The sequence below is a fragment of the Halictus rubicundus genome, chromosome 3, assembly GCF_050948215.1.
Source record: "Halictus rubicundus isolate RS-2024b chromosome 3, iyHalRubi1_principal, whole genome shotgun sequence".
Classification (NCBI taxonomy): domain Eukaryota; kingdom Metazoa; phylum Arthropoda; class Insecta; order Hymenoptera; family Halictidae; genus Halictus; species Halictus rubicundus.
In genome coordinates this window covers 7,808,031-7,822,691 of record NC_135151.1, presented here as the reverse complement: position 1 = coordinate 7,822,691, position 14,661 = coordinate 7,808,031, and the positions used below count along the sequence as shown (strand labels likewise).

Here is a 14,661-nt window from a genome sequence, read left to right as displayed (position 1 = left end):
GCCAGAACAATAGACTGCTAATTAGATTTACTCCGTAAGTGGGCCGAGGATTTTATCGTCGCAATTACTGAAATATCCCGAGACACGTCGTCCAATTAGCTGTGCACCGGGGTACGGATCGTTCCGCGGAGGGATTAACAAAACCAGAAGCAAATTTGTTTTTACGATAGAGCGACACGGAAGCGCCAGCCGTAACGATCGCGTTTCCCGTGACGTCCACCGAGCCGATATAGCAGAAACAAGTTCTAAAACGATTTCCTGATGCGGAGAGACGCCAACAGGTTTTCGTTACCGCTCGGCCGGAGTTTTCACCGGGCGACTGGCAAAACAAGCAAAAAACCGACTGAATTTCTACGACAAACGAAAAACAATTACCGTTAATGTATTCGCGACAGATCTCGTTAACGATAATTGATGTTCATCCTTAGTTCGGCGAACGCGCGTGTGCAAGTCTACCAGCGAATTTTAACCATTACGATCAACGTCATCGGTCGAACTCGTTAATAGTATTACCGATATACAATTAGATTGAATTTACGGTGGACGGCACGACAAGCAAAACATTTCTTTAATGGACGCCGGACGTTATACGAGCATTTAACAACGATATCACGCGGCTATTATTAATTACAACTCGTATTCAGATATTAAGAACCAGTTTGGAATCTTCCTTGCCGGCTATCGTTAGGCTACTTGGGAGGCAGGAATCGTTTGTACGACGCGACGCGCCAGATGCGAAACCATGAAGCGCACGTGTCGAAAGATCATGCCACGTACGCGCGAGCAATATTTAGGTGCACACCTGCAGCCTCGCGCGTGCAAATCCTCGCAAATTCAGTTTTTCCAGCCCGACTCGCTGCGAACGCGCAATGATTTCTAATCGCCGGGAAAAATTTCATTCGGCGCTGGTGGATCATTTAATAATATTGGGAACAGTAAAGGTTCAGCCTAAATACCGGCCTTCAAATTCCACAATTTTCAGCTTTAACCCATTGCGGACGAGGGGTCTTTTAAAATACTAAAAATATTTTCCTGCGGACGAAGCTCGAAAGAAGAAAAAAATTTGCAAATTATTGAATTATTTTAGTAAATTATTAAATTATATTTTGCAACTTCAGGAATCAGATCTTCGTCCTCGAAGGATTCAATTTCCTGAGATTAAAATCCTAATCCTTCAGCCTCAATCTTCCCATAATCAAAATTAGAATTCAATAGTACCGAGTGTAATTTTTCATGCCATTCATTTTCCAATCCTTTAAACCTTTGAAACAATAGATTCAACAATCTGTCAATAAGATCTTTATATAAATCCTTATAGCAATCTTTATGTGAATAGGAATTCATTTCCAACTTGCATTTCAAACTTTGTTCATGTTCTTCCTGAATATTCACAGGATCTTTTAAAAGGACTACGACACCGTATGACGTCATAAAAGCAGAAAGAAATTTTTCCGAAAAAAATTTTTATTTTTATTCAAATGGAGGTCAGGTGTTAGTAAATATTGCAGACATTTTTTAAAAGTGAAGTGGTTAAAAAATGTTAAGATCTATGGTTACAAATAACCATTATGAATGACTAAAATTTTTTCTGATCATCAGTTACTATTATCGATGACGGAATTCATTTTTGGTTACGAATAACTGTTATTAACCACGAGAATCGTTTTCGGTTATGAGGAACCATTATCGCTGATGAGAATTACTTTTTGGCCACCTTGACTCGGTTTTGTTTTGGCCACGACGTAACCAAAATAAAAGTCCCGCCGTCGATATCGGTTACGTCACAACCAAAATAATAGCCCCGACGTCGATATCGGTTACGTCGTAACCAAAACAAAGCCGAGTCAACGAGAACGGTTAACGGTGACCAAAAAGTAATTCTCATCAGCGCTAATGGTTACTCGTAATCGAAACCGATTCTCGTTGTTAATAACAGTTATTCATAACCAAAAATGAATTCCGTCATCGATAATAGTTACTGAGGATCAGAACAATTTTTAGTCATTCATAATGGTTATTTGTAACCGAAATCATTTACAGAATAATTTTAACTAAATTGCGGTTACAACAGTTAGGGTCTCTGCACGAAAGGACTATGTTTTTCCAAACATAAGTCGGCCACACATTGCCATATTACCAGGGACCTCGACAACGCCAACTCCGAAGGTTTCCATCGCCCAGCAATGTAACGTCGGAAAAACAACGCCCCCCCCTGGCCATTCATTTTTCCATTTCCTCCACCGGTTGTTTCGTCTTCTTCAACCGTCCTCTAACATTTACCTACCGACGCGTCGCTTGCAATCCGGTCGTTTGTGCTTTTAGAAATCAGACGCACCGCTGGCGCCATTGTTCAATTAAATTAAATCGTGTCAATCTTCGTGCGCGCGCGCGCGTCTCCTTTTTTTACGACCATTTTATTTCTCAGCCGTAAAAACGCGATTCTCGCTCGTTTCGTGCTCTTGCGCCGTTCCTGCTTCATTGTCATCGGAGATCGTGTCACAGAAACGTTACGCACACAACAACAATTTCACATGTATAACGTCTAAACCAGCCAAGCGATGGTCAAACAATTTCGTTCGGACTCTTTGTTCTATCATTGAATTAATAAACACCTGTATCAGTGTGCAAATTTAATTGGTGTACTAATTTTAGAGATTGTAGTACAACAGTTTTCAATTCACGTGAAAATGTTGCGTAAAAATCTGTTCACTTGATCGAAGATCAACGAACCTCCATGAATGGGAGAGATTTCGGATGCTGCACATTCTTCCAGCTCGTGTCTCATTTTATGGCAGCTTTATCCCCGCTTTCCCTCTCGTCAACTCTCTCTCTCTCTCTCCCTCTCTCTCTCTCTCTCTTTTTCTCTCTAGCTCGAGCTCCGTACGTGTCCTTCGCGGCAAACACATCTCCTGTATTTTCTCCCTTCACCTTGACTTCCATCGGGGCTCACATCCGAAGACATTTCTCCGGCATATTGAATTTCCATCAGCTGCCAGGCGAAGGTCTCCCGACTTCGGGAGACCTTCCTCTCCTGTAGGAGGAAACGTGAAAGCTACACTTCGATCGATGCCCAACGTTTAACGTTCGTTCGTTCTTCTGCGTGTAACCTGCAGCGAATACACCCCGAAAAATCACGTGAAATATTCCGAGGACCGAGGGAAATTGATATCGATATATTGCGCCAGGAATTTCTTGAATGACTACATAATTGGGCAAATAAAAATGAAAGTAGTAGCGAGGCTAAGAGAATTTGAGAATTGTACATTATTTACGATCTACTAAGAATTATTAATGTATTTAATGTAATGCAATTAAGCTATCTTAGTCTATCCATTTAAATCCCGTGCGTTGTTCCTGCACGTTCACCTTCGCTCCAAATATTTGATAAGTTTCAAAAACACGTGTGCCGGGGAAAAGCACTTTTCCTGAGGACAGTTGAACTATTTTCTTCGTAGAAATTCGAGCTAATGAATAGACCTCGGATCTTTACGGAAAATAAAAATTTGGTGTGTTAATTGCAAGACGCAGTGACCAAATAGGAATTTCTTTCACTGTTTAGTTTTCGGTACCGCTTTTGCGAAACCTAGCGACGAATTGATTACAGCGTTGCGTGTTTGTAACTTCATTTCGGGACACGTATATTAATGCTCGCTGGCGCGTCTCGTATCTTAGGTTGCCTCCTACAATATCAGGTGTAACCTTCGGTGACCTGTTTAACGTGCTGCTCCTACAGGAAGCCCTTATTAGGAGCTAAATGGACATGTTTCCCTTGTTAGCGGCACAAATGACATTCCGATGAGGGAAAGAGGCTTCTCGTCCGTGGTAAAAGCTTTGAGATTTCTCTCTATATTCCCAGAAACACTCTCTCGGCTTGTCACATTGAAAAGTGATATTGACGGAAATATTTATCGCACACACACACGACTACTGCTTCTTTGTAAATCTAATTTTCCTAATTTCTAACTTTTACTGAATCGACGAAATCTAGTTTGCCCAAGTTCTAACTATTACTAGAAACTGATATCGATGAAAATATTTATTTAAAAAAAAACAGAGGATTACTATTTCTTTACGAATTTAATTCTCCTAGTTTCTAACTTTTACTGAATCTACGAAATCCAATTTTCCCAAGTTCTAACTTTTCCTGGAAACTTATAAAAAAAACAGAAAGCTATTATTTCTTTATAAATTCAATTCTTCTGGATTCTAACTTTTATGGAAATATGAAACATGATGTAAGCAGGCTATTATACAGTTGATACATGGATCTAAAATTATAAGGGACTGTCTAAGGAGAAGACAGAAAATGGAAAGCAGTAGAATCTAAAGAAAATAAAACTGACTTGTTTATGGAAAAGTAGAGGTCTTATTGGTCGTTGTGGGGTTATCACAACGTTGTTTGCTTTCCTTAAGCGGATTCCATCGCGTCACGTGCCTCGAGTTTCGAGTTAAATTCAAATGAAGTTTTCAACAGAAATTGAAAAGACAAACGCAGACAGACAAAACAACGTTTGCCACTGGTGATCCAGGCAGCATCAAAACCCGGAAACTTCCAACGCAATTAAACTAGTTGCGGCCTCGTGCATAACATCTGTGTTTTAATAACGCATTGTGCGCTCGTCCCTCTGTTTACGCGAAATAATTTGTTCCATATGTTTCTTTCACTTAACCCGTCGACCGTGAAAACAATTACCAGTTTCACACAATCGACATGCCTCATCCGATAAAACAAAAAGAGAAAAAATAAGCATCATAATGAAGAACTTTGCAAGTTCTAATGCGATACAAAAGGTGCGATTTTTAATTGAAACTTGCTGAATTAATTTTTTAAACTACCAATACCATAATCTAATTATTTTTGTTTAGTTTATTATTTGAATAAAGCTTTTTTTGACTGTAACATAATCATTGAACATCTTGGACTTCGACATTTTTTACGATTTTGCAACGAAAAAATTCGTACAAGTTGTACAACGTATGTACTTTTAAATAACGTAATCGTTTAGAAAAATGATCCATGAATCCGGTCAGAAAAAATGTCTAAAGATCACGCTCCTTTTCAGATTGCTAACTCGGCACGAACTATTAGTACACTAACGCAAAAATTGATGGATAGAATTTTCTAACAAAATGTAGTTTCAACAATTTTAGAGTAAGTTAGAGAAGTAAATCTCAGAACGCGTTTATTGTAGTTTACCGCGGCGACGGATACCCATGGGAATCCGCAAACCTCGAATTACGCTCTACGTTTCATCCGAATTGTTTGAAAATGATTAAGCAAAGCGGCAGATGCTATCGCGTACGGCCGCGACAGAAACAAATAGGAGAATTTAAACAGAGCTCGCTTAGGAATTCGAGGCACGCTCGTCGATTGCGTGTCGTAATGTCTCTCGTCCTCTGTAACAAAATTCCCTATCGCTTCTCACGAAACCTTCAACCATAGCCGGCGGATAGTCCTGTGACAGAGGTCTCCTTGAAACGTGAAACAGAAGGGAACTCCGCTTTATGTATTCCAACCTCACGTCCGACGCGCTTAACCCTGCGCAATTGAGAAAAGATAGTGACAAAGCCTCGAACAAAATGTTGTTCTAATTTCATCCGACGAAATACAAAACATCGTAAAACGAGGATATACGTGCGGAACGAAGGCTGTGTTCGAAGCGAAGAAAAATGATTAATCATTGAAAACCGAGTCCCTTTACATGACCGAGAGGAAAAATAAACTTATCTATCCATTTATCTATAAAACATCACAAAAAACTTGCCAAACAACATCGCACAACACTTAGTTTTAATCTACCAATTTTAGAAGAACCTTTGCAAAATAACTTTTCATTTTATGGAAATCTATTTTTCTTTGTACACATTCTTTTTGGACATAAAATTCGTAAAAGAAAACTAAAACACAGACTAGATTTCGATTTCCTTGGAGATATATTTTTCCGTGATATAAAAAGTTCATAAAAAATTGAAATGGATTCCATAAAAGAAGCTTACTTAATTTATGCGTCATGGTAGCACAGTGTATCGTTGAATATCTTATGTTTTTCTCGAATTGTTGCAGACATATTTATTTATTTATAATACCAACGGATGAGATTCCGGGGCTAGCTACGTACCAGAAGGGAAATGTATCTCATCTCGGCAAAATTAGGATAAAATGTAGGATGAAACTCACCGTTCGTGGGCTGATGCTCCCGGTATCCAGGATTATTTATGGTCGCCGCGCGAGGATCACCTACAACCCTAATTTTCGTCGGGTCGCCGCCTCTCCTAGCATAAATACCCTCGTACACCGCGGTGACCAGCACTCCGAAGTTCAAGGCAATTGCAGCTAACTGTAACAGCAAATTTCGATACAATTGGTTAGGCTAAAGTTGCGTCAACCAATTTATATCATACTTATACAATTCTACAATCCGTAGTATGTCCACGTCTACCATTCACCATCGCGTGAACCTCAGAAAAAATAACTCTCCTGTTCCTCCTCAAACTATTGCAGTTCATTACTTCTGTCAATGCTTTTTTAAAGATTCAGAAGATGAAATTCATTTCAACTACGCACAGCTGCGTCTACAGAATACAATTCTTAACACTGTATCCGCAATATACAGTGTGTCCCACGAGCTCTGTACACTTGAATATCTTGGTTACTTCAAACAATACGAGAAAATGTTACGTACAGAAGTTGTAGGGTTTAAGAAACTGCATAATGGGTTTCTTTTACTTTCTCCATAAATTAGAAGCATCTCTAATTGTTCTTCGAATGAAAATTTCATATTGACTATCTTATATTCACTAACTGAGAAACTGACTGACACTGAGAGACGTCGAAAGCCTACCAATGTTTACATTTGACGAAGTGAGCGTACCCTTGAATACGTTCCATAATTAATGTAATAGAATGAAAACAAATATCTTAGCAGCGGTAAGTTTTAGGACAAATACACTTTAGTACTTTTATACTCGGAATACGCCAATCTATCGAAATCGAGCATAAAAAATTGGACATTCCATTTAAAAAAACAATGGTGACCTCTATATGTTCTCTACGCTTCCACTTGCAAGAATATCATTTATACCATATTATGCAGTTTCTTAAACCCTACAACTTCTGTAGGTAACATTTTCTCGTATAGTTTGAAAGAACCAAGATATTCAAGTGGACAGAACTCGTGGGACACACTGTATAACCAAGCCACAATTTTTTCAAAATAATGTGGGGAGGGGGAACATGTTCCTCGAGTTTTGCCATTTTCTCTCACCACACAGGATCGCCGATTTCGAAATTAGTTCCGGCAAGAAAAAAAATGTCGGGCGGACGCGCGCCACAAGGCACCTTCACGGTTTCGCAGCCACGGACAAAATACAATAGCGTTGTTCCGAAATTCGTGTTCAAATCGAGCAGTGGCCACGTGTGTTCTCAGTGTTGCGCCTTCTTGCGGAATACACCTCGACCAAGCAGGAGCAGAAGACCACGGAAAAGGTCAGAGGAGAAGTGCTGTTCAATTAAGACGTACAAAGGGACACCGGGAAGCCATTGTTTTGCAGCAATGATTAATTCCCCGGTTTTTTCCTCCATTGTGACTCGAACGGCGCGATGCCAGGACACGGCGAAGCAGCAAGAAACGGGAAAGCCAAATAAACGGACTGGAGACGAGGTAATTAATTACGTAGCTTCGGACTATCCTGTATCATCGCAGTATATGTCTCACCTTGAGAAGTGCAATTCTTTGTTGGTTTAGTATTTTTACCAAGAAAAGCTTTGGTCAATGTGCACAAAAATTTTAATTCTTACAAGGAATTATCCCGAACCTGGAAATTCAAAAAATTATGAAACTTTGGGGATATGTATATGTAGGTACGTATTACGCATTCTTCTTTTTACAGCCAAAATTCACTTTAAAGGGGTGAAGTCGACCCTTGAAAATTCGACTATTGTTCAATTTGGATAATTGATAAATATCTTACCAGGCGATAGTACCCATTGAAAAGAACAACTTTTGTCTGAAGACGGAAAATAGCCGAATTTTCAAGGGTCGGTTTCACCCCCTTAAAGTAAATTTTGGCAGCAAAAAAAAATCACCTAATGCACACTTACCTATACAGTACATATCCCCAAAGTTTCATAATTTTTTGAATTTCTGGATTCGAGATCATCCCTTGTTAGATGAAGGGTTCGAACAGAAGTGAATTTCCCTCTTGCAGGTTCAACTTGATTTTTGTTTTAGAATTGTCCAAGATTCTTGGATACTAGCACGCATTCTCAAACGTATTTAAAAAACAGTCTTCAAACAAATACAACTTTGCCATTTGTAAGTACGAAAAGACTGTACTATGTACCGTGTTTACTCTATATATTTCGCAAATGCCTAGCCGATAAAAGTCCCAGAATTATCCCCACTGTCGCGGAGTATACCCCGTGAGGGGCCATAAACCGAGGCCTCTAGCTTCGCTGTTCTATATGTTCGACGTGGGTCAAAAAATAGTATCTCCTGACCGATATATGTCCCTGGCTAGACCCGTGTTTTGGACATATATCGAGTAAACACTGTAACGGAATTGAATACGTTGTAAATTGCGCATGGGTTTTACCTTGCCCTGTTTCGGTTTGTTCATTTTACCGAGCTCGATCTCGTCCTTGGCCTCCCGCAGAAGGCTCCGTCTCTTCTTTTCCATCATCTCGGATTCCGGATTATACTACGTACGCGTAACAATTGTCACGTAACGTTCCGTGAGATTCCCGTACTAAATCTCCGTGGGTTTCATCATTCGCACTGTTACCGCGGCAAATATCGCCGTCCCATATGTCCCCAAGCGCATAGTTATGCTTTCAACACTGTTTTACGCTTGGTCTACCAAACCGCCGTCTGCTCGTAGTCAATATTCACTATTTTTCGCTGCAATCTATTTTTTCGATTCGAGAATTCAAGATTCCGGGTCGCGGAAATTCGAAAAAGTTCAAGACTTTTAGAAGTGCCTCGAAACACTTGACATCTCATTCATTAATTTTTATTCAGTTACAATTTCTTGGGACTGATTTTCGTAAGATTCCTATATATACCAAATGCTAACATGCGTTAGCTTACGTATACAAAAATGACTAATCACTAATAGGTTTCAATAAATTTGTATCACTCTTAAACTCGTCATAAACAAAGTCGTCATGTGTGCTAGTCATAGCACTTCCTATATATACCAAATGCTAACATGCGTTAGCTTACGTATACAAAAATGACTAATCACTAATAGGTTTCAATAAATTTGTATCACTCTTAAACTCATCATAAACAAAGGATTTTCGTAAGATTCAGTAAACTGTTAATTCAGAATTTCAACTGATTCAGAATTGAACTGCACTGTTTTTCTAGTACTAAAACTGTATTCCTATTGGCGTTTTATAACAAAACGGAACAATTTCCGAAAATGTAAGTAATGAATTTGACACTGAATCCACGGTAGACTAAAAGTGATTACATTAATTGATCAAAATGACAAAGATGTGTTCATTGAGATTTTTAGCAAGTTTCATTCAAAGAAATAAATTCATTCAATAATTTTCTACGAGTGCATCCCTATAATCTCATAACTCTATACTATTAATACTATTTTGATCCTGATTGAAAATTAATATTTAATTCTAGATAAAGAGTGACAGCATTGAACACATCTAACCGAAGAAAATAGAATTTGTAATGTTCACAGGTTATTCTACTGAAGTCTTTTCGAACAGGTCATTAACTAAATTCTGTTTATTACTCATTCGGGAGTAGTTACTTCGAACTGAATGGCTCGTAAAGTCTCCAAATTAATATGAAACACTTCTTGAACGACACTGAACAATAAATCCGTGTAACTTCAACAACTAATGACACAAGCCGAAAGCAACGATGGAGAACTTCGTTTGTTGAACGATTTTAAAAGATTGATTGAAATCGTACGTATAAAGAGAACCATTCTTTTTTTTATATCGGACAGTCTTCAATAAGCTGCAGTTTCTAGAATCGGGGTCCACCGATTCAGCAGATTCACAGTTCACTCCGAACACTTTCTTCGGATCGACAGGCCGTCAATTATCCGGCATTCATCGCGTTTAATTGCGCCGGGAAGAATGCGCAACAGTAATCTCCGGCACGATCGCGATGACTCCATTCGCTGATTAATTGATCGCGTGCACGCGTGAAAATTTCACGATTACGCGATTCCCTCGGTTAACCACGGGGCTCCGTTCATTAATCGAGCAACAATATCGGCGGGTAACCCGCCGGGTCTCGTGTTTCAGCGAGCAGGTTACCCGAGAAACAGTGACCCGCTTAACAACTTTCACTGGCGAGCACAACAATCCTTGCGCAACACGTTTTTTCGTTTCCTATTTCGAAGGGGACTGCCTCTTCCTGGCCACTGCACCGAAATAACACCTCGCGGACCAATATCGCGGTAGCGAGACAATAATTGAAAATTAAAATTGAGAAGTCGTCGAACGTTCGGAAACGAGAGGAGACAGCCCGTGGACAAAATGGAGTACGCGGACGAGCTGTCCAACGATCCGCACCAAAACGCTCACTGTCGTCCGCCAATGTCGTCTCATTGTTTTTAAAGTGTCCAACAGCCGGCGGGTGCCCAGACACATACTAACTAAGCCTCGCAGGGGGGCTTAAGGAGACACCTGCGAGCTGTTCCTGATCAGGTGGCCTTTTAGTATTTAATTCCCTGATCGCGCGCCGCCGCTCGCGTATAAGTTTCAACGCGGCGAAGCCTTTCGCGATCGACGAATCGGATCAGCTCGCTGGATTATGCTCGAAATCGTGGGAATGATTAACGCCCGCATTACTGGATCAGTTCGTAATTATACATTAATTTTCTAGTCATCTCAATTGTAAACTGCAATCAAATTGTAGAAACGATTCTGTGAAAAATTGCAACGTATTGCAAGAAAAATCGAGCAAAACAGGAATATATGTCTTATAATTATCACGAGATGCTGAAAATCAGCCATATATTTGATTTGTTATGGTCATAATTTATCCTGCTTTTCATTCTGCTCACCAGATTTAAATTGTTAATTGGCGTCAAGTTGTAGGAACGCTTCTGTGAGAAGTACGATATTATTGCTTGCACATGTACTGCAAAAAAAATCGAGCAAAATAGTAATAAATAATTTATTACTAAATGTAGATGGTCAATCGTATGTTCAAATTATAGAAACGCTTCTGCAAGAAGTTATTCGATTTCATGGCGTGCTGCGAGAAGAAAAATGGAGAAAATCTTAATAAATGTTGTTTTGTAATTTTTTTGCGGCATCGTTTTTTTTTTTGTTTTTTGTGACGATAATCTATCGCGGTTTTTATTCTGGTCGTGATACTTATTGCACGGTGGAAAAAGTATCAATAAATTGAAGAATGTTGAAAGTTTTCGACAGAAGATAGCGAAGTCAAAACTTTTACGAAGTTCAATGAGCGACTGTGGATCTTCAGGCAAAATAAAATATATTCTGCGTCGATTGAAAGAAGCAAAAGTTTAAAACAATTTTAACAATCTAACAGAGTTAAAAATAATGTGCTGACGTTGTACCTTTAAATTCTTTCAATATTTTTGCTATTTTCAATTTCACCTACTCATTTTTGTTATAAATTCATAAAATCTGCAGTCCATTAATAAGATTTTCTTCTCTCTTTTTAATTCGCTCAGACTATACGTGATGGATATTAAATTTAACTTTGTAAATCAGATTGTAAAAATATTCATTTGCAAGAACATTAACGGTGTAGTTATTAAAATAATTGAAAGAGATTTTGTTACGATTAAATACATATTAAAATCTCGTGTGCTACAAACTAGGAAGAGAGAAATCTTCCTCACTCACGTTTCCCACGGATGCACCAAGCATGCAACAATTACATACTGCAAACTATTATATACAATTATAACTGAAAACCTCTCTATTTTCAACTTTGTTCTGCCTCACATTAAAATCTAAATTATCGGAATAATACGTCTAGCTCCGACTGTTTCGAACAGTACACAATAGCGAACCGCTTTCTAATTGAATTATATATAATTATGATGCAATATGGAGTCTACAAAATCACTCCAACTTCAGGAATTATACCCTACCATTCTACAATTATATCACTTCCACTACGCTTCCACTAAACTGAAATAAAAGATGAATAGATTGCACAAGGATTAATTTCGAATTTTTATAATCAATTCAAATTCTCTGTTTATGGTAATAACTCCAACAAATTTTTGGAATAGACTGCATAAGGTTTAATTTCGAATTTTTTAATCAATTCAAATTCTCTGTTTATGGGAATGACTCCAACAAATTCATGAAATTTTTGGAATGGATTGCACAAAGTTTAATTTCGAATTTTTATAATCAATTCAAATTTTCTGTTTACGGTAGTAACTCCAACAAATTTTTCCAAGCTCCAAATTTCTCCAAAACTTTTTCTAATCGTGCATTAAGTCTCCAAAGCCAATTTCAATTCTCTTTTCACAGTAATAATTCCAGCTTCTTGGGATTATTATTAGAATTTACAATTTGGAATTTGGAACTTGGAACTTTCAACTTGAAATTTTTATAGTCAAGTACTTGAAAACAATTTAAATTCTCTTCCTACATCAATAATCTCAAAATATCACAAAGAACTATAAGAAATAAATAATTTCTTTATCATTTTCACTGTATTCTCAAAATATGTAAAGTTCAACGATGAATAATCATCGACCGCCAGACACCACATTTTTCCAAGATTCGTCACTCGATCGATCACCTGGAACAGCTCGTCTGCGGGAAAAGTGAAACCCGAGACCCGGTTTGGCAATAATAAACGAACGACCGAGACGTGCCGTCATTATCGTTATCGTTCACAGCGTTCCAATAACCGGGACATTCTTGCACGACGACGACACATTATCATCGTCCAAGGTAAACGCAATTCGGTACCACTTCCGTGACAACACCACTGAATCCTGATACCTTTCCTTAGCTTCGCAAAAAAAAAAAAGAAAGAAAGAAAGGGATCACCTGACGCGTGCGTGCGCACGGTGATCGTGACGAGTTGCGTGTAATCGGTACAGTTATCAGGGTACGGGGGTCTTTGTTAATGACTCTATTAAGCAATTACTGGCGCGAGGTCGTAACGCAACAAATTTCAGAGCAGTTGTGCAACCTGGATGATTTTAGAAAAAAGTGAAACTGGAGTATCCGCAAATTGGGGTTAAACGAAGCCATCTGCTTGGTTAGCCGAGTGCTGAACTTTGTTTCCTGAGAGACACGATTCAGATTTCGATGTCGCTGCTCAGGTGTTCCTTCTGGAGTTGCTACTAAAATTGAACAAATGCTTCTAACACTAGGTTCACGGGACCCGTCAAAATGGTATAGATGCACGAATGAGAAATTATTCAACAAATTTATTTCGTCGGGTATATATTGTAAATGAAATGGTTAGAAATTTGGATAGATACATTTTCGTTATTTTTATAAAGTAATGTATGTTACTGTGATCCAGGCAAAATTCATACCGAAATAAAACTATAGTGAAATATCAGTGTGGGTCAGAAATGACACAGAACTCGCAGGTGCCCGAAGGTTAACACATCAGAATAATAATTATTTCTCAATAACAGGTTAACAGCATACTGCATTGAGACAGAGTTTTAGTAGAACCAAAAGAAATTGTTCCAATAATCTTCTTATTCGGCAAACTTTGCCGAACTTCCTGCAAACGTATTCGATGCCGCGTGGATGTACAATGATTCTGGGTCACGTAAACGTTTTTCTAGGTTCCGTTGCGACGGTTATTGGCTACAGTAAATTTTTCGAAAGCAGAGGAATCGACTGTGCTTCGATATACATATACGCGCCGCCAGGCAGCATCTGCACGAAAATGCCAGGAGACGTAGCATAATCGGCGCATAAAGTCGCAGCATCTGGCTTCGAACGGGATCCGTCGGCGTCAGGAAATTGTGCGGATAAATCATCCGGCGATCGTTCTTCGAGGCTGGGGGAACGTCTGAGCCGCACGAGACGGGTGAACGTGTGACGGGACCGAGTCGCATGTTGCATCCAACGGTTCCTCTTCCGCGTGATAGGATGCAACAGGTTCTGACGATGAGTAAGCGACGCTAGGCGTCTCGTCGATAGGTACTAACGGCGCCGCGCCGGTGGCATTCTTTGCGCCAGCGTCGTGGTACTTTTAGTTGCGTTCAGACAAAGTTGTAAAACATTTTTTGAAAATCAGCTCACCCTTCTGCACGGCCGAGGAAATTTTCTCAGGATCAGGAAATTCGGACGTTTGTATTTTGAAAATTAAATTGCACCAAGGATTGCTCGAGTGTCGCGGAAATTTAGTCAAATTCAGACCGACGAGGCATTATTTCGAAAAGGGTTATACCTGGTACAGCGTTCGGGGAATTTTTGTAGGACCAGGAGAATGAGACATTTGTATTCTGAGAACTCAATCGGAGCACAATTTATTTGAGTGTCATGAAGTTTTTGGTTAAATACAGATCGACGAGGTATTTTTTCGAAAAGGGTTATACCTGGTACAGCGTTCGGGGAATTTTTGCAGGTCCAGGAGAATGAGAAATTTGTATTTTGAGAACTCAATCGGAGCACAATTTATTTGAGTGTCATGCAGTTTTTAGTTAAAT

The 14,661-nt window shown here is 39.1% G+C and overlaps 1 protein-coding gene across 3 annotated transcripts in view; it reads right to left on the bottom strand.

Moving 5' to 3' along the window:
• LOC143352569 (uncharacterized) overlaps window positions 1-14,661 on the bottom strand; it is a 68,537-nt gene that overhangs the window by 6,721 nt on the left and 47,155 nt on the right. For all 3 annotated transcript variants that reach the window (XM_076785173.1, XM_076785175.1, XM_076785174.1), the window contains one exon: window positions 6,179-6,338. In XM_076785173.1, the coding sequence (XP_076641288.1) occupies window positions 6,179-6,338 (160 nt within the window). The remainder of the gene's footprint in view (window positions 1-6,178; window positions 6,339-14,661) is intronic.